This window comes from Mastigoproctus giganteus, chromosome 1, assembly GCF_048544385.1.
Source record: "Mastigoproctus giganteus isolate SK-2022 chromosome 1, ASM4854438v1, whole genome shotgun sequence".
Lineage (NCBI taxonomy): Eukaryota > Metazoa > Arthropoda > Arachnida > Uropygi > Thelyphonidae > Mastigoproctus > Mastigoproctus giganteus.
In genome coordinates this window covers 174,839,324-174,865,192 of record NC_143575.1, presented here as the reverse complement: position 1 = coordinate 174,865,192, position 25,869 = coordinate 174,839,324, and the positions used below count along the sequence as shown (strand labels likewise).

At 36.3% G+C, this 25,869-nt stretch overlaps 1 protein-coding gene across 1 annotated transcript in view; it reads right to left on the bottom strand.

Annotated features, from left to right (window-relative positions):
* LOC150091278 (uncharacterized) overlaps positions 1-25,869 on the bottom strand; it is a 70,607-nt gene that overhangs the window by 21,695 nt on the left and 23,043 nt on the right. The window contains exons 4-6 of the mRNA XM_090389931.1: positions 19,861-20,007; positions 15,667-15,873; positions 12,942-13,375 (exon numbers count right to left, since the gene is read on the bottom strand). Of these exons, the coding sequence (XP_090246057.1) occupies positions 12,942-13,375; positions 15,667-15,873; positions 19,861-20,007 (788 nt within the window). The remainder of the gene's footprint in view (positions 1-12,941; positions 13,376-15,666; positions 15,874-19,860; positions 20,008-25,869) is intronic.

The following is a 25,869-nucleotide window of genomic DNA, read 5'->3' as shown; positions in this document are numbered from 1 at the left end:
ATCTCTTAATGCAGCATGTGAAGGCATTCTCCATTGTCAATCTTAAAAAATGCTTCTCTAATTCATCCCAGAGAAGAATTTGAGAGGAATTTGTTAAGATTCAAACTGAGTCATCATGTCTTGTGTTTCATAGTAAGGTGCAGCATCTTGCAGAAATGTTTAATAGTAAATAGCTGTAAAATTCCATCAGCAAGTGCAACACAGGCTAAAATATCATAGCAGAATCAATTCATTGAGCCACTTACAAAAATCAGAAGTTCAATGCCATACTATGAAAAGCATAAGCACACCACACTTCCACTGCTGCACTTCACAACTAGGATTGAAAAAGTGTATACCATGGTAAAATATGTTTCCCCTGTAAAGCTTGCTGAGCACTGGATTTTGAGTTGGTATTAGTTTGTGCAAAGTAGAGCCCCAAAATAATTTGTGCATTTCAGCTCATCCATGAAAAACCATCCTGATACAATACTCTTCATCACACATGTTAATAGTCTCTACTACAATACAAAGTTACATGTTAACAGTCTACTATATGCTCATAGACCTTGGGTGATTTTTCTGCAATTGCAGGCATGATGTTTCTTGATAATATGTGAGGGGTATTGAAATGTTCATAGCCTCATGTAAAAATAATGACAATAAAACTGTGAATATAATATTTGGTTATTTGATCTTTTGTACAAACAAATGGAAAAATATAGGTTCATTAAATTTATTACATTTTCCTTGAGAACATATTGAACTGAGAGAGAGAGAGAGAGAGAGAGAGAGAGAGAGAGAGTGTGTGTGTGTGTGTGTGTGTGTGTACGCACAAACACATGCATTTTTCCAGTAATGGACAAATGTAAACATTGAGACATCATAAGATATATACCTTTTGTTGAAAGAAAAGGGCTTAAGGCTAAAAGAAATCCCAAAGATATAATATGCTCTTTGGATACAACTGTTCTATCATATGCCGTGGTATAAAAATGAACAGCAGAATTCAAAATAGGAAGAGACAGTCACAAAGCCAACTTTGTGGGACTTTACTGTTAATTTTATTGGTTTTATATAAAAAAAAATCAAAAGTGTTTAGGGATCTTCATTATCTGGGAGAGCCCAGTGCACTGCACTTGTTTGCTACATGTATGCCATACCTCCTAGAGAGAAAGAGCATCAAAGATGACTCTTATAATTAATTGTTGAATCATCTTTGATGACTCAACGATTAATTACAAAAAAAAAAAATTGATGCAATACACAACATTAGTGATGGCAGAGCAGTGATTTTCCAGCCACAAAACGGAACAGGCTATAGGCATCACATATGGACAGTGCAATCTAGTGCCCTCAAAATGCTCCCACAGTGAGCACCCAATGGCAAATGCTCTCCCCTCTGTCCCTCATCGCTATGCCTGTAAGATGCATTCTACAGTTTACTTAAACCCATATGCTACTGTAATAACTCTACAGTATTAGCACAGTTGATATTTTACACATCATGTGATTATCCTATGACATTACAACACCAAAATAACACAGTACCACTCGACAGGTTAAGTAAGAAATTCCAAGAATTTTCTTTTGTTACATCACTGTTCCTTAGAATAATCTAAAAAACAAAAAAAAACAAAAAAAAAAATATGCAATGTATTACACAAGCTTGTATGTTTAACTATGATTTAATTTACACAATACACCACCACAATATTGCCAATATCTAATTATTCAGTTTAATTATTTAACTAATAGTATTTAACAAATATCTGCGAATTACACACACATCATTGTCAGAAAATTGTAACAAAACTTCATTAGCAACAATAAATAACAATCAAATATAACTAAAGAAACTTCTGCTAACATCCAGAGGTGAAGGCTGTTCTTGTTTATACTCCGGCACGACAACCAGGTCAGTGGAGTTTACAATAAATCAAACAATACAAATGTTAATTGTATTTAGCAGTCACGAGCTTGAACCCCGGTCCACTCAAAGAGAGTGTGCTACTGCACTCACGCTCTTGACCACTCGGCTATGTCAGTCCGTAACACGAGGTGAAGGCAATCTCTAAATGTAATTTTGTCTTTGGTCATCTGATCTATTTGCTCCTGCGGAATATTGACCTATCTCTGTGTAATCATTCTTACTAATAAGTGCATCTTCTTTGATTAACGTAATGTTGATCCCTAATGCCATTATTAAAATTATGCATTATGTGAGTGATGTATACATTTAAATGCAAATGTGGAAAATAACATTTTGAGCCTAAATTTCAATCCAAAATATCAGTCAGTAACAAAGCAAAAAAAAAAAAAAAAAACTACAGTAATACTACAATATGTGAAAAATGGAATCTATGCATACTAAATAATCCAAAAAAAGGAAGTGATCGTCAAACTGAAAAGTACAAAACTAATTAAAGGGCTAACTACCTACTGTATTCACAAATTGATAAGAACTTTGACAGAGACCAGCCCACATCAATTATTAAATTAGAAGTAATTAGTAAAACTATCATCTATTTCTATGCATTACTCATACCAGCATTACTTAAATATCTTTTAAATAATGGCTTATTTGGCAGAATGCATCTGCCATTAATTAAACTATTTTAAATGTTAGGGGAGGGGAGACTAATTTTGTTTTCTTCTGGCATAAAGGGACCACTGACCTGACAGACAGCAACTTAATTTAAACAAAGAGAATGATTCATACAAATAAGATAGTGATGTACATGTTTATTTCTTCATCTCTGGCAAACAAATGACTGAATGTATTAACCAAAGTTGCTGTGCAAGCAATCATCCCAATAACTATTTTGATAAAAGCAATAGTTCGGAAATTTTAATGTTTTAGACCACAAATGTAATAATACTATCACTGTGAAAGCCAATATTTTTAAACTTACTGAACAAATGTAAGAATCAGTGTCCCCAGGAATCTCTGCCAAATAAAAAATAAATTATACATCAATAATGTAATTAAAATATGCAAAATAAGTAAAATATCAAATAAAGTTAAATATATGTTAAGAAAGTCCAAATTAAGTTTAAGAAACTGGGAATTAACATAATTACAAATAACTGTATTAGAGTTGAATTAAGAAACTAATCAAAAAACTAAAGTATAAAGGTGTGCTAGGAATATTTATTAAATTCCACAAAAAATAGAATGGTACATATGGTTTCATAGCCTGAGGATTACCTGCCCAATTTAGTTATTGATAGCATATGGCTTATTTTATTATTACTATTTATCAGAATCTATAGCATATTACACTGGGTTAACAAGTGTATATACAGGGTGTTTCAGTTAAACGTTTCAGAACTTCTAAGAGGGGTAGGGTACATCCTGACAACTCGAAATCATATAGCAATGTGGGGTCGGAAATGCTTTCCTGAAGCGGTGTTGTACACAGAAGCACCATAAAGAAAAGAGACCGTAAGTGAGAAATCGTTTTAATAATACATGAAAAGAAGCAAAAGGTACATGGATTAAAGTAAGTGTTCGAAGTTTCTTCCACGGGCTACAATGCACGCCTCACATCTCCGACGCATGGACATCCGAACATTCTGGAATACTCCAGGCGAATTTCGAATTTCTTCGGCAGCTACTGCGATTCTTGCAACCAGCTCCTCAGCATTGTCAACAGGGGTGTCATAAACTAGCGATTTCATATGACCCCAGAAATAAAAATCAAGACATGATAGGTCGGGTGACCGAGCAGGCCAACGCACGGGACCACCACGTCCGATCCACTGTTGACCAAATGTGACATCCAGGTAGTTATGAACATCTCCGCTATAATGGGCAGGGGCTCCATCGTGTTGGAACCACATTGTCTGTTGCGTCGATGCAGAAATCTGTTCATCTCTCAAAAGTTGTGGCAATACTTGCTGCAGAAAGATCAAGTAGATAGGTCCGGTTAGACGACACGGTAACAGGTAAGGTCCGATGAGGTGATCTCCCATAATACCGGCCCATACATTGACCGAAAATTGAATCTGTGCTGCACGACGTCGTATTGCATGCGGGTTCTCGACCGCCCAGATATGGTCGTTATGTGTGTTGAAAATTCCTTCCCTTGTGAAGGATGCCTCATCGGAAAACAACACTTCAGCAGGAAAAAGGGGATTTGTAGCACATTTTCCAAGGTACCACTGTGCGAAAGCAATACGAGGTGCATAATCCTCCGGTTGCTGTGTCTGGACACGCTGCACGTGAAACGGATGCATGTCTTGTTCTCGGAGAATCCTCCAGACGCTGCAATGGGAAACCCCGACTGCGTTTGCTAGACTTCGTGTACTCGTTCTTGGATTCCCCTGTACATGCTGCAGCACATTCTGTTCGACGGCTGGAGTCCGTGCTGTTCTTACCCTGTCCCTGTCAGCTCTTTCAAATGAACCTCTCTCAGCTAACCTCTGGTGCAGTCTTGCAAAGAAATTATGACTGGGAATACGCCTCGCCGGATATCGTTCCGCTTACAAACGCTGTGCGGCTGGCCCACTACAATTTGCAGCCCCGTACGCCAAATGCATATCGGCTAACTCTGCGTTCGTGTAATCATCCATCCTACTAACTTGCCGTTCTTGTTCAAGAAATTCGAAATTCGCCTGGAGTATTCCAGAATGTTCGGATGTCCATGCGTCGGAGATGTGAGGCGTGCATTGTAGCCCGTGGAAGAAACTTCGAACACTTACTTTAATCCATGTACCTTTTGCTTCTTTTCATGTATTATTAAAACGATTTCACACTTACGGTCTCTTTTCTTTATGGTGCTTCTGTGTACAACACCGCTTCAGGAAAGCATTTCCGACCCCACATTGCTATATGATTTCGAGTTGTCAGGATGTACCCTACCCCTCTTAGAAGTTCTGAAACGTTTAACTGAAACACCCTGTATATAACTGGGTTATATATATATATATATATATATACACTTATAATATATGCAGGAATGAAATAATGTTAAACTGTAAAAATGTAGAAATGTAGATGCCGTCCTGTACTTTAAAATACCAGAAGAAATCCAAGAACAAACTGGACCCTAGGCAACAATGGTTAAACATAAATATTAAATTCAATAAAAAATATACATAATTAGCCAACCATGGGAAAAGATACTTTGCAAGGGACTTTGTCGAGGACTAAACCCCTACAAAATACATAACCCATGGCTGGCAGAGCTATCAGTTTCTGTTGTAATTACATCAGTTTAGTAATTATAATATCCCAGTTCTACGCTTTAGTAATTTGATTCTATATATACAGGGTGATTCACTACCAGTGCGACAAACTTGCAGGAGGTGTAGGAGGCACAAAGACAAATCGGAATCACATAGCATTGCAGGGTCTGAAATGCCTTCATCATGCGGTAGAGGACGTTGAACGGGAGGTCGCGTGAACAGCGATCCCGCTGGAAGCCAGCATTTTGCGAACCGGTTCCCGAAGCAGTAGGATGGACGAGTATTCAAACGTTGAACTGGGCCGACATGCACCTCGCGTATGGAGCTGCGAACTGTAACGGGCACGCCGCTCTGCCCGTACAGTCCAGGAACGTTTCCCGGACAGGCGTGCTCCTCATCATATGATTTTCGCACGTGTGCACAGAAGGTTATGTGAGACTGGTTGTTTCACGAGAGGTACCATGAATCGAGAGGGAACAACGAGGGCGCCAGACAATGAGGAGAATGTCCTACGTCTTGCAGAAGGCAATCCGAGTACGAGTACTCGAGCGATAGGCCAACGATTGGGTATTTCCCAATCCACTGTATGGAGGATACTGTCAACAAACCAAATGAGTTCAACCATCCGCAACGCGTCCAATCATTGGAGCCTGCAGATTATCCACTCCGGAGGACTTTTGCTACTTGGTTTCTTCAACAAAAACGGTTCGCAAATGCTGACTTCCAGCGGGATCGCTGTTCACGCGACTCTCCCGTTCAACGTCCTCTACCGCATGACGAAGGCATTTCGGACCCTGCAATGCTATGTGATTCTGATTCGTCTTGTGCCCCCCTACACCTCCTGCAAGTTTGTCGCGCTGGTAGTGAATCACCCTGTATATACAGAAGTGTATATATATATATACACAAGTTAACTTGTATATTTAGGCCGAAATGGATGTCAGATGAACTAATGTTGTTGTTATTTTATTAGTTGTTGGCGCATCGGCTTCTGTGGCCATAATGCACCTCTCTTGGTTTTGATTTCCTAGTCAGATGAACTAATTAGATATGTGACAGAAGAAAAATGCATGGGATACATATAAATTAAAATGTGACACAGAAGCCTATGATAGATATAAGCTGGTCTGTAACCAAGTTACAAAGCAGGTTAGGCAGGCAAAGGTAGATTACGAGAAATCTTTGGCAAAGGATGCAAAGAAAAACAGCAGAGTTCTTTACTTATGTAAACTCTAGAAGGAAGGGGATGAATCAGATTGGTCCACTTGATATTGATGGTTCAACTGTTGATGATCCTGCTCAGGTAGTTAACAAACTAAATGAATATTTTGCATCAACATTCACACATGAGGAGTTATTCAGGGAGGGGAATGCCAAAGGTGTATTCAACTCCGGCAGTAAGCTAGATAATCTTGTAATAACTGAGAGTAAAGTGGAGGAGAAATTGTTGAAGACAAACACAAGAAAGGCACCTGGTGTGAATGGAATCTATCCAGTTATATTAAAGGAGGTGGCAAAGGAAGTAAGCAAATCCTGAGCCATAATTATGAGAGCTTCCCTGGACTCAGGGGAGGTACCCATACACAGGAGATGTGCAAATGTGACCGCAATCCACAAAGGAGGATCAAAGGGAGACACAGGTAATTACAGACCTGTTAGTTTAACTTCTGTTCCAGGAAAATTAATGGAGGCACTGGTTAAAGAAGCATTGCAGGATCATCTAGACAAGACTTCAGTTATAGCTCGGACACAGTATGGGTTTGTTAAGGGGAAGTCTTGTCTAACTAATTTGATTGGATACTATGATGTAGTCACAAAGGAACTGGATGCAAAGAATAACTTTGATATCATATATCTGGATCTTAGAAAAGTCTTTGATACTGTTGCACATGGAAGACTGCTGCACAAACTGGAGCAGTGTGGCATTGGATAAAGGGACGGTTGAGTGAGAGAAGACAGAGAGTGGTAATCAATGGACCTTCTCTTCGTGGACTAATGTTATTAGTGGAGTCCCTCAAGGTTCAGTGTTGAGTCCATTGTTGTTTTCGGTATTTATAAATGATATTGATGATGGTATATCAGGCTTAATGTCCAAGTTTGCAGACGATACGAAGGTTGGCAGGGTTGTTAATGACACTAATGACACTGCTGCAACAGAATCTAGAAAAGTTGAGCAGATGGGCTGAGAGGTGGCAAATGAAGTTTAACATTGACAAATTCAAAGTACTACATATATTGGAAGCAGTAATCCCAAAGTAACGTATCAACTCTGTGGTACCACACTGACAGTGGTAGAGAATGAAAAGGACCTGGGGGTTGTTGTTGTTGTTGTTTGGTTTTTAAGAGAATTTGCAAATAAGGCCATATTGCTCTGGGAATATGCGGTGATCATTCCCTGACCTTTCCACATCCTCCGTATTTGGTGGTGACGGGCTCGAACCCCAGTCTAATCAAGAAGCATGGACCTGGGGATAATTATGCAGACAGATATGAAGTTTTCTAAGCAGTGCAGACGGCCTGCTAGAGTAGCTCATGGTGTCTTGTCAATGATATACAGCAATTTTTCTAGCAGTAATAAGGTGATTATCCCCTTGTATAAGGCAATGGCCAGACCACACCTTGAGTACGGTATACAGGTCTGGAGGCCTCATTTTAAGAAAGATGTAGAGCTGTTGGAACGAGTACAGAGAAGGGCAACAAGATTAGTGAATGGAACAAAGGGTTGCTCTTACGAAGAAAGGCTTAAGTTTTGCAAATTACAGGGTCTGGAGACTAGGCACCTGCGAGGTGATCTGATTGAGGTGTATAAAGCCTTGAATGGTTTGAGCATGCTCAATGTTGATGGGATTCTTCCTCTTGCTCAGAATAATCGCCTGAGAGGGCATAAATTCAAATTGAGGAAAGGACGGTTGTAGGATAGATGTGCGGAAGTTTGCCTTTAGCCAGCAGGTGGTTGATTGTTGGAACAAACTTCCATCTGTCGTTGTAGAAGTTGATAGCTTAAATAGATTCAAGGGAAAACTTGACAAAAATTTGGAGCGAGTGGATGGGTGAAATAAGGTTTTTTTTTTTTTTTTTTTTTTTTTTGGCTGATGCTATATAATCTTGCTTTCTTGCATCATTGTGCCTTGCTAATGCTAATACCACTGGCTATTATACTGTATATGTCTTGCATCCACAAAAGCATTGCTCCTATTGCTATGGTCATGCCCAGGCTTTTTTACTTTTTTTTTTTTTTTTTTTTTTTTTTTTTAAAGTGATATTTTAACTTTCTTATTATATTTTACATATTTTAATGTTATTTTGTGAATTTTAATGTACATTATCAATTTGTGATGTATAATTTATTCAACATAATACTCTATGAGCACCTCTGATTCCTGCATTCAGTCAATTAGTTTAAAATTAAAAATAAGAGTAGTTTCGAAGCTTATTTTCTTCTCATTAGCTGGCAGATGGTCTGTAGTAGCAAACATATGCTGAGCTGTGAATAAAGTATTTTCTCTAAATGAGCAGCCAAGTGACATATGGAAGTAAACTTCCACTTTAAAACATAGCAACTGTTATGTTTACCATAAACAGTACAGTACAATTCAGTACTATAGGATTGTGGTAGTTGAAATTAAATCAGAATTCATGCATTACCTGCTCTTGCTGAAGATCAAGTGCCGAGTACCTAGCACTAAACTTTGGGCTTAAGTTCAACTTAGAGAAAAATATGTATTTTTGAATATGAATTTTGATTTTTTTTATTTCAATATTACATCAAATTACCCCTGCAATCCTATAGTGAAGGAAAAGCTACTGGAAAATAATACCAGAATGATTTTTGAGGCATATTCAACTCATGGCTACATCTCTAAGTGCACTTTTGGGAGTTACACTGAAAGATATCACTTATACGCTGCACCATATCATCAGCAGTGACTAGGGCTCTCCCCTTCCCATCATGAAACTGCTCACACCAACTGTAACTTAGCCTACATTGTGGCATGTAATTTTTGCAATGTGCATGAAATTCAGTTACATATCAATCAGTGATTTTTTTTTTTTTTTTTTTCCCGAGTTATCCTTTATAAATACAAGGAGAAATAAAATATGTTTAGCTACTTTGACTTAATTTTTGTTAATATACAAGTACAGGTGACCCCCGGCGAGTACGGCTTCACCGTGTGCAGATTTGCACTTACACAGTAGAAGTCTGCATGACATGGATCGTGCTGTATGTGGCCCAAAGTTTGCAGTAGTGTGGTGTATCTGATTCAGCCATGCTACCTTATTACATAGAATGTAATTGTTTTAGCATGATTGAATTTATGTCATCGATTTCAATCTAAGTGACTTTGTTATCAGAAACAGCTTGTGTCACTTTGCAGTTTTGTGATCAGTCAAAATTTAGCCTCTCTACATTGTACCTACTTTTTTATTACAATATATTTTTCGTTATGTATCTTTCTAACTCAGCAGTTGTCAGAAACAGCATGACGTAACACTTGAACAACCCCTTAGTCAGCTTTAAGTCTTTGCTAGTGACAACATCGGTGTGAGTTTCCGAGTTGAGTGAAAAGTGACTTTGTTGTATGTGTTTTGTCATTGAGCAAATTTATATTTTATTTCAATAGTAACCCTAGAATAATGGCTTCAAAGTGTGCCTCAACATCTGAGAGTGATTCCAGGAATAAAAAATCCAGAAAAATTGTCATTGCATGAGAAAATTATTATTTTGGGGAAAATAGAGCAAGGAAGAATGTATGCATCTTTAGCTAAGAATATGAGTGCAATGAATCATCAATACGAACAATTAAAAAGTGTGAGGACAAAATTAAAGCAAGCAGCAAACTCTGCAAGTGCAAAATCCACTTTTGTTAGTTGACATGATATACTTATTGAAAAAATGCAATAGTTATTGAATGTTTGGATCAAAGACCAAAGGAATAGAAATGTGCCTCTCAGTTCTAATATGATCAGGTGCAAGGCCCAACATATTTATCAACACAATGTCTCACACTGCTAGTGCAAATGGTGAATCAAGTTTCAGTGCATCCAATAGTGCATCAGAGCAAATCTGCACAATATTAAGGAGATTGCTTCTGCCAATGTAGAGGCAGTGGAAATTTTTTTACTGGAATCGAAAAATGTAATAGAAGAGGGAGAATACATGGCAGACCAGATTTTTAACTGTGATGAAACTGTACTCTATTGGAAGGGAAAAAAATGCCTGACAAGATAAATAAATTTTTCAAAGAAGAACGAGTTGCACCTGGATTTATAGTGTCAAAAGACAGAAACACTATTTTGTAGTGACACTTCTGTGATTATAAATGCAAGCCTTTATTAGTGTATCATTCAGAAATCCAAAGGGTTTGAAAGACAAAAATAAATCCTCTCTTCCCGTTTACTGGCAATCGAGTAGAAAAGCATGGATGACTGTTTGCTGTTTAGCATTAGCAATAACATTAGTTAAGGAATATGATGCAAGAAAGCAAGCTTATACAGCATCAACCAAAAAAAAAACCCTCTCCAATTTGATCGCTCCAAATGTTTCTCTAGTTCAGCCTTAAATTTATTTAAGTCATCAACTTCCACAACAGATGGCAGTCTGTTCCAGCAATCAACTATCCACTGGGTAAGGGCAAACTTCTGAACATCTATTCTACAACTGTCTTTCTTCAATTTGAATCTATGCCCCCTCATGTTCTTAATCTGAGAAAGTGGAAGAATTCCATCAGCATTGAGCCTGTTCACACCATTCAAGGCCTTATACACCTCAATCAGATCACCTTGCAGGTGCTTAGTCTTGAGATGCTGCAACTGCAGAACTTAAGCCTCTCTTGGTAAGAGCACCCCTTTGTTCCTCTCACCAATCTTGTTGCCTTTCTCTGTACTCGTTCTAGCAACTCTACATCCTTCCTAAAATGAGGTAGTGACTTGATTATGGAAGTTTGTGTTCAGGGCAGCATCATCTTGGTAAATCAAGTCATCCAGAATTTTGTTCATTGTGTCCAGCCAATTTGTTGTCTCAGGAGAGCCATTATTACATATGGAATTGATGTCTGTAGACCTGATTTTGTTCCTGACAAGTTTATGCACCAGGGCCCAAGGGTTCCTCTTCCCTTCTGCTTCTACCAGTGTGCACCATGAATTTTGTATGGCATGGTCAATCCTATTGCAATATTCTCTGTGAAGGGCTTTGAATCTTCTTTGTATTGATCAGCAATGTGGGGAGGCTCAGTCCTGCATTTACACTGGTATGCTCTATAAGCATGCTTAAGATCATTCCGTAGGTTAGTAAGATCCTGTGACCACTAGGGGATGGACTTTGGACTTTTAGAACATTTCTTCATCGATGCTTGTGAGGCTTTCACGAGCAATGATTGAACAAAATCTGTTTTCTTGGTACTGTTCATGGAGTGATACCTATTGAGGGCAGAGGGGCTGCAGGTGGCTTCCCAGATGACCTCATCAAAACCATCCCATTTAACTGATCTTATAGAGAACCTGGAAGTATCATTCATGTAGATTTGGCGAGGGGTAACTTGATCAGTAATACAGTATGTGATAAGGCGGTGATCACTGGTGGTCGCATATTTGTGCACCGGCCATTGTTGGAGACAATTTCTGAGGGAGGGCGTTATAAGGGTAACATCCAAGTTGGATTCCCCAGTTCCTGAGGAGTAGGTGGTAGGTTGACACGGTAGATTAGCAATCTCCAATCTGCAGGCAGCAATAAATTCATCAAGTAAATCATCTCTAGCATCAGCGGGGGCATTATACCAACTAGTAGAGTGTGCATTGGAGTTGGCTGCGACAATAACATGCGAATCTTCAAGCAGGTCAAGAGCCCATTCCAGGGTGGCAATATGCAGGTGGATGTCAGTGCTGAACTGAAAGTAGGATGCAAGGACTGAGATGCGGATGAAGCAGCCTTCCACAGTGGCAGCAGCCAGGTGTGAGGTGCATAAGGAATCAGGTCTGGTCACAACGAGGTCCAGGTTACAGATTATGATGGCTGCAAGACACAGCTGGTTTGTAGTCTGTATCTTCCGGTACATAAGTGAATATCCAGAGACTACTGCAAACGCAGTAGGGTTCCTGGAGAAGGAGGAAGTCGAGATCAAGTTACGGCAGTTTCATCAATTGAACATTTGAGATTATAGTTTTAATTTCCTACATAAAGTTTCAGAATCTAACCCCCGTTTTTCCATAACAATAGTACCCTGCAAATGTAGAATCACCGTGCGCAGACAGACATTGGTCAGAACATAACCCCCACACTCAGCAGGGTATCACCTGTAATTAATGTAATGTGATGTTACAGTTAGAGTGTAATGTTACAGTTTTTTGTAGTGTTTTGTGAATTTACATCAATCTGGTTTATTTGTATTTATGTACCTTAAACAAAAAGAACACATTCTTTAAATTAAATGCCAAAACATATGAGGCATTTCCTCTGAAACACTAATAAAATGCACAGTAAAATGTGAATTACTTTAGTTCCTTACTAGGATATTTTATAAAAGTCTGATGCAAAAATTATTTTTGTATGTCCATTTTATTAAATTACAGTATGCTGAAAATTAACAAGATAAATTATACTACTGCCAGTTATATTCAATTCATAATAACCTTTCTTAGAAATAAAGGGTAATATATAATCATGAAAGGAAAGAAATGCCAACAAAAAAAGAGGAAAATGAAAAAAAAAAAACTTGATTAAATATAGCTTTTTCTTAATGATATACAAAATAATAATCTAGTGATTTATTTACCTTCTTAGATCTTTAAGTGCATCTTCAGGTTTATCAGTATGGTAAAATGCTGCTGCTCGAATCATGAGAGATATTACACATGCAGGAAAAGTATGCTGCAAACTCTCACGGACACCAAATGGACTGATTCCAGTTCCCATTTCACTAGTGGCAACTTTACCTTCAAAATTATCTTCACATAAAAGAGATAATTGTGAAAAATTAGCTTTCATATTCAAAAACTTCTTCTCACTAGATATATCCTTTTCACTTATACTAATTTCTGGTATAAAGGCACTTTCTTGCATAGTGCGGTATCTCAAACTTTCAATACATCTTGTACAAACACTGATGCATTCTGAATATTTTCCAGCATGAAGAAGAGAATAAGATGCATTAAGAAACAAGTTTTCTAAACTTTGTAGTGATGAAATATGTTTGTGATAAGAAGAAATCTAGAAGAAAAAAAACAAAACTAATTAACGTTACTTAAAAAAATATGCATGAATTCCTCTACTTGGAATTTTAAATAAAAGGTCAAACTATGTATTTTACAGATACACATTCCTTATGTATACTTGTGTAAATATTTCACTGCAGCACAAAACAAATAACAAAAATAATAAAAATTTATTTTCATTTATAGCTGGTGTTGGTAGAATCTGTTTCGTGTTTATTATACCTAATCTCAGAGAATTCTTCCAGCAGATCAAAATAATAAAGGAATTTTATTATGGGGGTGGTCAATAAGTATTTACCCTCACCTAGAAATATTTGAGTTAAGGATTTGATGTTATATACATATAAAATAAAATAAATAAATCTGCAGCCATTGTCAAACCACTACAGGATGGATGGAGGGAGGCCTCCTCAACAAGCCATGTTGAGGGAATGGGCCATAATCTGCCATGCTGGTCCAGTGCAGGTTTGCAGATTGACCACATTTAGCAGTCAGAAGCTTGAACCCCCAGTCTACTCAAAGAGCATGTACTATTGCACTCCCACTCCTGACCACTCAAGCTAGGGAGGCCTTATATTATGTACATATATACACTACTAAGTCTCATAATTTAATGTATATTTATTTGTTTTTCTAGATCCATCAGTTACCAAATTAGAGACATGAATAAATACAGCAAGAAATGGCATACTGAAGAAAGTTTAGGCCTGACCCATTATAAAATTTCTTCACTGGCAAGGCAAAGAAACAAAACAAATCCATTAGGAGATGAAGGCTGTACATGAGGAAGACTGCCCACTATATAACACTGTGAAAAATTGGAAAAGATAGTTCAGGCTTGAGAGAAGCAGTGTGCATGATGACCCAAAAGAAGGAAGACCCATCTCAGCAGCAAACCCTGTCAATGCAGCTGAAGTGGAACTGCTAATCCTTGAAGACAAACATATGACTAAAAAATTTTATAACAAATCAAGTTAACACTAGCCACAGGTCTGTTTGCACTATAATGCATGAGCTCCTATATGTCTAAGTTGGCAGCCCAATGGGTTTCAAGATTGTTCACACATCCTCAAAAGCTCCACAGGAAAGTTTGTTTGTTATTTGGTTTTTAGGAGCATTAGCAACTAAGGCCATATTGCTCCGGGAATATGCAGTGGTCATTCCCTGACCTTTCCGCATCCTCCATATTTGGTGGTGACGGGCTCGAACCCCGGTCTAATCAAGAAGCATGTGCTATGCACTGCTGCTCCTTCCCACCTGGCTACAGAGGTGCCCCACAGGAAAGAGTTCTGCACAATTGTTGGAACTTTGTAAGGAGAATGCTGATGATTTTTTCTGACCAAACTGTGATGAAAGATGCTGGGTACATCACTATAACCCAAAAACAAGACAGATATCTTCACCAACACCCCCAAAAAGCCAAGGTTTAATTCTCTGCCAATAAATTCATGTTGTCAGCCTTCTGGAACTCTAAAGATATCCTACTTACATATAGATTATATCCCAAAAGATTATGTCATCATCACTGGGGAGTACTACAGAAACCTCTTGGGAAAGTTCAGAGAGGTTTCAAGTTGAAATGCAGAAAGCTACCAAAATGTGTCTGTTCCTAGCCAACAATGCTCCTGCTCACAAGGCTGCTCTCATAGTGGACTTATATCAGATGTAGCTTTGAAAATCTGCAGCACTTGCCTTAGACCTGACGTAGCCAAGTGGTCAGGAGCGAGTGTGCATAGAACGCATTCCTTGAGTGGATCGGGGTTCAAGCCCGTGACTACTGAATACGATAAATATTTGTATTAACGATTTATTGTAAATACTCTACTGACTTGGTTGTCGTGCCGGAGTATAAATAGAAAATTTATTTACTCTCCCGACTTATCACCTTCAGACTTCTTCCTCTTCTCTTAAATGAAAAAGCCATTACAAGGTGGCAAATTTCAGACTGATGAGTAGCATAAAGAGGAAGCCTGGTTTTTCTGCTATTCAAGAGGCCTGAAAGAGCTTTTACACAGATGAAAAAAAATGTGCAGCTTAGAAGGCAGCTACATAGAGAAAGAAGAAATTATCAGCCAAGTTTCAAATATTTTTGGGTGAGAGTAAATATTTATTGACTGCCCCTTGTATTTCAACACAAATACTTAATGTCGGTTACTTCCTCAACTATTATGAACTAGTTTATTCATTAAAATTTAGGATTTACAGAACTTGAATAAATCTGAATAAAAATCAGACATTTTATCCATGCCCCAATGTGACTATTACAATGTATTAAACTTTACTTACATGAAAAGTATCAATACTGCTTATGAGATTTAGAAGCTTTTCATAATAAACAGCTGCATTAGCATATGATGAAAGGTAAAAATATCTTTCTGCTAAGACCTGCAAAGCTTGCCAATATGGTATCTCTTCACTAGAAGACCAGAAATGAAGCTTATACAATGATCCTTTTGGATAATAGTCAGATTCAGAAGTTTTACCCATAGCAGCCTATTTCAGATAAATAAACAGGAAAAAAAAAAAAAAAAAAAAAATATATATATATATATATATATATATAGTCTATAAAATCATACTTTGTCTATAAAATATGCCATTAATATCTGTTAATGGCAAATTGTATAGACACATTAAAAAATATATATAGTAATAGACATGTATAGACAAAGTATGTTAAAATTAAGCTTGACTGTTTTATATTTTGTTATTACTACCAGTAGTCAAAATTATACTCTATTTACTGTGAGACAACTACAAAGCAATCATTTGCTGGAGATAAAATATATGGAGGATGATCGTGCACATAAATCTTCTGCTTAATGTTAAAAAAGAGACTAAAAAAAAAATTCAAATGTAGAATTCAGGGTCATTTGGATAGAAATGGAATTCTGAAGGATAAGCAGCATGGTTTTGTAAAGAGAAAATCATGTTTAACAACAGTGTTTAACAAGTGGTCACTTGTGAGCTGGATTTAGGGAATAATTTCAACATTGTTTATTTGGATTTCAGCAAAGCATTTGACTCAGTTTCACATGAGCGGTTACTTTATAAGCTGGAACAGGTTAGAATCACAGGGAAAATCCTTAAATAGATAACAGGCTGGCTTCAAGGCAGAGGGTTGTGATAAACGGCTATTCCTCAGATTGGATTAATGTAAGAAGTGGGGTTCCCAAGGATCAGTATTGGGACCACTGCTGTTTTTGATTTTCTCAAATGACTTTGATGAAGGGATAGAGGACATGATGTCTAAATTTGCAGATGATGTAAAGATTGGTAGAGTAGTTAATGATCACTGCCAAGCAGAGCTTCTTCAGAGTGACCTAAATAGACTTCAGGGATGGTCAGAAAAGTAACAGCTATGATTTAATCCAGCAAAGTGCAAGGTCTTAGAAGAACAGTAACCCTAAAATAACTTATACACTTGGTGGAGTTGAATTAAAGTCACTAGTGGAAGAAAGGGGACTTGGGAGTTACGATATGGGGATACATGAAATTATCCGAGCATTGTAGACAGGTTGCAAGGAAGGCCCATGGTGTCCTATTGATGATTATCGAACATTTGCTAGTAGAGATAGAAATGTCATAATCCCATTATATAAGGCTATTGTTAGACCACACTTGGAATACTGCGTTCAAGTATAGAGACCGCACCTAAAAGAAAAGACATTGAGCTTCTTGAAAGGGTCCAGAGATGGATAACTTGCCTGGTGAGATTGGCAAAAGGACATCCTTATGAGGAAAAACTTCAAATACGTGGGTTGCACAGCTTGGAAACTAGGCACCTTAGAGGTGACTTGAGTGAGGTGTTTAAAACTCTGAGAGGCAATAGTAAAATGAATGGGGATGAAATTTTCATGGTTATAAATGATTCTAGAACTAAGAGCCATAAATTCAAGTTACTGGGAGAGATGTTTAGATTGGGTTGCAGGAATGTTTTATTTTATTATCTCAATGTGAGAAAAATATAAATTGTGCAGATCATCCCATTTTGCATTCCTGTAATGCTAAACAATACCTGGCTGAGAATGGCCACAAGAGGGGTGCTCCACTGAAGAAGAGGCCACCAACAAGTTGTAATCTAAGGTACCTAGAGGACTATAAATACTAACTGAGCACTTAGAAGGATGAGAAAAAATCAAGAATGTTAGGTGTACAGTTAGGGTTATCTGGTATTCTGGTTGATAAATGAGTAAACTTTGTGAGGGCATTACTATCTTGATCAGCCGGGTCTGTGTAACTAGAAAACTCAAACCAGCTAGAGTTGTGAACATTAAAATCATCATGAAAAATTAGCTCACTGTTAGGAAAGATAGCCTGAAAAAGTTGAGTTTCTAATTGAGGAAGTCTAAGAGTTCTGAATGATACCTGGAGTTCGGAGAATGGTAGAGGCAACAGATCAATTTGGGAGAATGGAGTAGAAATTTTAAGCCAAAAGATATCAAATGTGAGAAAGTGCCAAATTAGGAAGTCTCTTACAAGGAATATCAGAGCATACATGTGCACTGAAGCACTACCTTTGAAGTGAAAAGAATCATAGAGAAAATGATTAAGGCAATTGAGATGGGTAGTTTGTTTGTTATTTCATTTTTAGGAGCATTAGCAACTAAGGCCATATTGCTCCGGGAATATGCGGTGGTCATTCCCTTGACCTTTCTGCATCCTCCGTATTTGGTGGTGACAGGCTTGAACCCCGGTCTAATCAAGAAGCGTGTGCTACGCACTGCTGCTCCTTCCCACCTGGCTACGGGGGCACCTGAGATGGGTAGTGGTTGAGGCAATGGTAATGAGATTCTGTCAGAAAGAGTATATGCTTACACATGTACATTGCATAAACTCACATTTAGTTTTTCACCTACAACCATACAAAATACATGTATGATTGTAGGTGAAAACAGACATCACTGAGATTAATTTTTGCCAATGATATCATTAAAACAGTAAGTGCCATCATAATGCAATTCCACTTTTAACATTCTTTTCTTCTGGTTCCATGGTTCATCCCATGAAGTACTATGCATTTTTTATTGGATATACAAACTTGATTTTTGTCTTTGGAAATGGAATGATAGAGATATTTTAGGAATTGTTAAATTTGTTTACTTCATAGAAATCATTCCCAGTGCAGGCAACATTTAATTCAAACCTTTGAAGGTAGATAGATCATACTTTACAGCTCAATGTCTAGCAGTTCATAACTGCTGTTGATGAATAATACCTGGGACCAAATACCAAAAGGCTTTCACCCTTTTGGTAATTTAATTTCAGTACTTTCAGCTTCTGCACTACTTCTTTGTAAAGTAGCAGTCTTAACAACGTGCAGTTAAGTTAATTAATAAAAGTTGAGGAGAATGTTCAAATGTAAATTCTCCTTAGCCTTTTTTTAAATTTTTATTTATTATTATTTTTAATTCAATATTATTCTTCTACATTTCTTGCTGGTAAAGTAATTTGTGTCTTTTGTATTATGTGCATATATTCAACATGCATTAATAAATTTAATTATTGACAGATTTATTATTATGTTAATACTACATTTATTTAATCATGTTTATATAGTAATACTCAAGATATGTTCAGTTTCATTTAATTTAAAGAAATATTTTAATTTTTCCAACCTTTTTAAGCAAAAAAAAAAAAAAAAAAAAAAAAAAGTGTGTAATGTGTAAAAAAACCTTCATAAAAAAAACCTTCACTTTAAAAACCTTCATTAAAGAAAAAAACCTTCACCTTAAAACTAATCAATGTTATCCACCAAAATATTGATAAAAAATAGCCTCCAATAAAGGGGGTCCCACTTAGTGCTCCATTGGGACAGTCCCTTCAAGAGCATTATAATGTGTGTTTACTATAAATAAGATAGTCATTTTTTTTATTTCTCTGCTGGCAAAGTTTTTGTTTAACAATGAGAAATGGCTGGAATAGTTGATAATATTTAACTGGAATAGTTAATGATAATATTTTTGTCAAGTAGATAGGTGTAAATTCCTCTGACCACAGAACATTTATTATTTTTTAGTGCTATTCTAACAACCTGCTTGTCCACTTTTGATAGTGCATCTAATCCTCAGACTTTCACCCTTTTGGTATTTTAATTTCAGTACTTTCAGCTTCTGCACTACTTCTTTATAAAGTAGAACTCTTAACAATGTGGAGTTAAGTGCAAAATGGATGCTCTCTCTTTTTATTTTAGAAGAGATGTACCAATACTTTTTGGTAATATAGTAGGTGAGATATTTTTATAAGATGTCACATTATATCACTATATATCATGAGAAATAACTTGTTCTTTTCTGGATGCTATACACTCTTGACAAAAACTGCAAAAATCTAAATTTTGAGATGTAAAGCAAAAAATAAGAAAGTTTCAGTGAAAGATTTAAAATGTTAAATGTCAAAATGGTTTGAATTATTTCAAATCAAATAACTGACATAAATAACTATAATGACAGACCAATAAAAATAAACCCATACACTTACTTGTATTAAAATTGTCAAGGCTTGCAATTCTGAATTCAAATCATCTTTTTGTTTAAATGACCATGATATATTCCAAAGAGGGAAGAGAAATGTACTATCCTCTGTAACAGCTGTGCTGAACCAATGATTTGCAATGTGATAATTTCCCTGATAATTGTGACAATTACAATTCAAAAACAAGTAATAATTAAACACTTGAAAAACAATATAACAAAAAATTGAGATGGTATAAATTAATCAAAATAAGCATTTGTAATCATCTTTCACATTCTGCTCAACCTATTACTGACACACACACACACACACACACAAACACACACACACACACACACACACACACACACACACACACACACACACACACACAATTGGGAAGACAAAAAACCAATACAGATATGAAATGTTGTACATACAAGATCTGACGTCTGACAATGGAATATCTGTCGTAGAAAAAAAAAACAATAAATATACAATGAAATGTAGCAAATTAATGCTAGCCTAATTATGATATTAAACTGTTTCATTAGTTTCAGAGTATTTGTAGTGTTCTGTTTACACAAAAGACAAATATGGTCATGTCTCTGACATGACCATGTCTTTGCATGAAAAAAGGTCATATCTTTTTGCATGAAAAAGGATTATCAGCATTATCTAGTTATCATTATCAGTCTAACGTGGCTGATAATGCTAACTAGTGATCATGTTAACCTGTGGAAACAAAGCAAGCAACCAACACATTTACAAACGCAGCTATTGACTGATAGGAAGAACCACGTGGCCCAGTCGGAGATAATCGGAATCCTGCTGTTAAGTTTCCACGGGTTAACATGATCACTAGTTAACATTATCAGTCACGTTATAAAATCAAATTTCAAAAAATCAATTCAATCATTAAAATGCACTAGAGTCTCATCGTTATCATATGTTCAGTTATAAAAAATCAATTTTGAATGCCTTTGTGATATTTTTCTAAAGCACATTTCTAGAGGTCACTACAAAAAACAATTTGCAGTTTCCAGATTATTGGGCATTTCTGTTAGTGCAATCTATTATAAACAGGTAGTAAACTCAATCTTATTGCATTCGCATTAATATCGATAGCTGGAATTCTGTGGATTTTTATGTTATTATGGTGAAATGTGACCCTTCCATGAAGAGAAGATTCTGAAAATAAATTTTCAGAATCTTCTCTTCATTCCTACTTTTTAAGTTTCATAAACTTGTTACTCCGTATCTCACTTGAGCATATCATGTTCTTTGTTATTGATTGCTTATCTTTTTTTATTGTTTTAAATTTTACGACCCAAAAAAAAAAAAGTCAGTTAATAGAAATATCAATTAGTTAGTATGTACATATTACAGTATGTATTAATTAAGCTAGGGGTGGCCAACCTATGGCGCATGTGCCAAATGTGGCACTTTGGAAGATTACAAGTGGCGCATTTCATCATAAAATTTCTCAAGTACCCAAAGCCCATACTGCCAATTCTTTGGTTCTATTTCCTTTCATTTCAGGCTTCCGCATATGGCTTAAGACACTCACCATCTTCTTTCCACTTACACGCACATAAACGTGTCAATTCCCTCAATTTAGCAAAATAAATAAATTAAATAGTCTCCAAAAAAATGCATTTCTGAATTTTGACCGTAAGTGATCTATGGCTATGAAAATATATCGAGCACCTAGTCGTCCATTCTTTTGCACGGCCGTTGCCTCCGGCGCCCGACTCTATGCACAAGTGGGAAAATAAATGCAATATGTGACTTTTTCAGGGGACTGAGAATATACAAATAGATCCTTTGTCGGAAGTCTTTCAAGTTAAAAGGAAACAATGAAATGATAAATTTGAGGTATTTTCATCTACGAGAAATTTCCATCAATCGCATTTTGCCAACTCAAGAAATAGTAGGGGGGAGCTCTCCCCGGTCGCGCCTGCTCATCAGTTCGTCAAAATTTTGACAGTTTACAATTGATATTCTGTGTGATACGACGCACATACTTGTGATCTGTTTGTTCTTTTTCAACATTTAGACTTCTAGAGTTTTGTACTTTTCTGGGTTTTTTTTTTTTTTATTCCTTCTATCCACCACAGTGCAAAAGAAAATGAGCAAAATAAAAGCAGAAAGTGATATTAAGCGTGAATTCAATGAACAGTGGGAAAATGAGTTGTTATTTATAGCAAGTTCATCAGGAAAACCGTTTTGCATTGTTTGTGAAAGTACTCTTTCACATAATAAAAGACATGATCTTAATAGACACTATAAATCACAGCATCAGACTAACATAGAAGGAAAAATTAAGCTTGTTCTTGGGTCTGAGCTATGAAAAGAATATGTGACTAAGAAAAAGGAAGAAATCAGAAGAAGACAAAATATATTTGCTAAAGTAAGTTGTGAAGACTTGGCGATGATAGAAGCGTCCTATGAAATTGCTTTAGTATTGCCGAAAAAAAGAAACCTTTTTCTGACGGAGAAGAAATTGTTAAGCCTTGTCTCCAAATATTTGCACACCATCTTGGTAATAAAGGTATTGAAAGGAAAGCAGACGAAATTGCTATATCAAGGCAGACAGTTACGAGATATATCGAGGAACTCTCTCAGGATGTATCTCAGCAACTGGAAGATCTTGTCCATTCTTGTTTTTTCTTTTCTCTAGCTTTGGATGAATCAACGGACATATGTGGTGTAGCCCAGTTAAGCATTTTTATAAGAGGAATTGATGATAATTTTAATGTCTCTGAAGAACTTGCCAGTCTGGAGTCATTGCATGGTAAAACAAGAGGATCAGACATATTTGAAAAAGTAAAATCATGCCTAGAAAATCTAAAATTAGATTATAGTAAACTCATCAGTGTGTGTACTGACAGAGTGCCGTCAATGATAGGTAAAGCCAATGGCGCTACAACTTTGCTTGAATATTTTTTAAATCGTCCTGTACTAAAATATCACTGCATTATACACCAAGAGGCACTGTGTGGAAAAACTTTAAATATGCAGCATGTTATGTTACCGGTTGTGAAATTTGTGAATAAAATTAGAGCAAGAGCACTAAACAGACGAGAATTGAGAGAATATTGTGAGTTGTTAGATTTGGAATATGGTGAACTTGTCCTTCATTGTGAGGTGCGCTGGCTTTCTGGAGGACAGGTTCAGTAGATTTTGGAAATTGAAAAATGCTGTTTATAATTTTTTAGAACAGGAAAATGAACTACCTGACGAAAGAACCTTATTATTAGATAACAACTGGCTATTTGATTTGGCATTTTTAGTTGATGTTACTAGTCATCTCAGTGATCTAAATTCGAAACTACAAGGCATGAATAAATTATTTCCTAGCTTAGTAAATAGCATCAATTCATTTAAAATGAAATTAAAACTGTTCAACTCTCAGTTAGAAAATCAGGATTTAAGTCAATTTCCACACTTGAAAGAGCAGAATGAATGTGCTGTGGATGATAGCAATTGGACCAAATATCTTGAAAAAATCAAGTTATTGCGAGTGTCATTTGAAAGTCATTTTCATGATTTGGCTAAAGAAAAAACTACATGCTCGTATTTATAAACCCATTTTTACTTAGTGAACAAAACATAATTGATATGCCTAGTAATATACAAATGTAACTTATTGATTTAAAAACAAATTCATTATTAAAAATGAAATTTGATGAGCTTTTTTCAGATCAAAGTGCATCTGACATGATTAATTTCTGGCGTTCATTACCCTGTGAACATTTTCAAGAACTAAGAAAATTTGCAAAAAATTATATATGTCGTTTCGGAACGACATACAGATGTGAACAAGCATTTTCATCCATGAAATTGATCAAAAGCAAAACGAGGTCGTGAATGACTGATTCAAATTTGAAGAATTCTCTGCTGCTCTCAGTAACAAATTTAACACCAAACATTGAAAGACTGGCGAAATCCAAACAGACTCAAAAGTCTCATTAATGGTAAGTAATGTTTATGTGCTATAATAGAAATTGCTTTACATACAATAATTAAATCATTTAAAAATGTTAATTATGTTCATAAACATACTTTTATTAAAAAGGGTGTTAAGGATATGCCTGGACTCCTTCTAGTGAGCAGAGAGAACAGACGACTCCAAGTTCCAACCTGATCTCGCTCTCGGTGCTCCATCTCGCTCAGAGCTCTCTCTCTCATCACATCCAACAACTGTGGTACAGAGCTATCTTCACCAAATGAGACTCTCCAGCAGCTGTAGAACCATCAGCGGGTTCCACAACAGCGGTCGCCCTCTCGTCCAAGAGATCATCTCTCACTATTGTAGATTGGTGCTCCAATAAACATGTGTCTTTTGAACTGGCGTACATTATTTAATTTAGTTGCGTGTTTGAGTTATTCTTTTTCCTTCCCTAAACGAAGCAGATCCTACCCTTATCCCTATTTTCCAACCCCAACCATGAACGTAAGAAGGTAGAAAAAGGTGCTTGAGTTGTATGGCGCATCTGAATTCGTATGTGAAAAAAATGGCATATGGTATGTAAAAGGTTGGCCACCACTGAATTAAGCTATGTACGTAAGCATAACTTTATTTTTATTTTGCTAACACATGGAAAATATTCTTCAGATTTTCTCGTATCATTTAATTTTGTTAACTGGTAAGGTTACAATAATAACTCTGTTAATTGGTAAGGTTACAATAATAACTCTGCCATAAAGTGATTTGATCATACAGTGAACCAATTGTAAAGAAGGGATCCACTGTACTCTCTTTTTTGACTTTTATACATGTCTCAGCATTCATGAAAACACTGCTGGAAAGCACTTTCTAGTTTATCCTTTCAGTAATATCATCATATTGCTCTAATGACTTTAATTGATAAATAGTAAAAACTGAAAAACTATTGAAGTCTTTCAGTAAAAACCTGTAAAATTTGTATGTGTAAGATAAGGTATGTACAATGTATGTTCTAATACTTGTATATGGTAAATGCTCTAAAATCAAGCACTCTTGGGATTGAGAGGTGCCAGATTTTAAAATTTCCTGGATGTTAGAGTTATACCCAGTGGTTAAGAAGTTTTAAAGCAACATATTTCTATAAATATTAAGCACAAACAACTAAACTTATTTACATCTGTAAACATTTATAATGACTAGTTTGTCCTTTTATCTGTTATTCTGGTCAGAAATATTTAAACTTTAGTGATATTGCACAGATCATAATTCTCACAGGAAACAAACTTGTCATTGTATCAAATTGTCCTGCTATTGCACTACTTTCAACAGATAGCTATGGTTATATTACAACTTTGAAAACTGATTTCATATACCAGGCAACTCTTATCAAATGACTTCTTTACAATTATTTTACCTGCAAGTTGTCATTAGAGACGAGAGGTCCAACTGGTCTTAAAGCAAGCTATCATAGTCTCAGCTTTTAAACAAAAATGGCCAATTAACTTTTGTCAATATTCAGTTACGAAGAACACAAAATCTAAGGCAATGCATCCAGTTGACATGGGTGACCAGTGCAATGCTGAGTAGGGAGAGTAGGAGTGTGCTATATGCCTAATAAACAACTGTAGAAACAAAAAGAGGTCTAGTAAATCAGAACATCTTATAATGGGGGATTTTTAACTTTCCAGATACTGACTGAAAATTATTGGTTGGTCATTCACATGGTACCCTGAATTTTGTAGACTTATTGGATGACTGTTTTCTACACAAACATGTTAGAGGTAATGAGAGAATGCAATACTCTTGATCAGATCATCAAAAAATCTTCATACATTAAGAATCTGCAGATAAAAGATCCACTAGGTGGCACTGATATGTCTTTTGCTTAAATATATAATCAAGGGTAAGACAAATATATATTGTCAAGGGTAAGACAAAGAGCATTTGCTTTTCAAAATCTTACTACAGTGGTCTCACACAGTTTTTAAATTTTCACCAACTGATGATGTTACAAGTTCAGAACTTAGACCACAAGTTTAAGGCAGATGACAAGAAGTCTCTGGAAAAGAAAAGCAACAAAAACT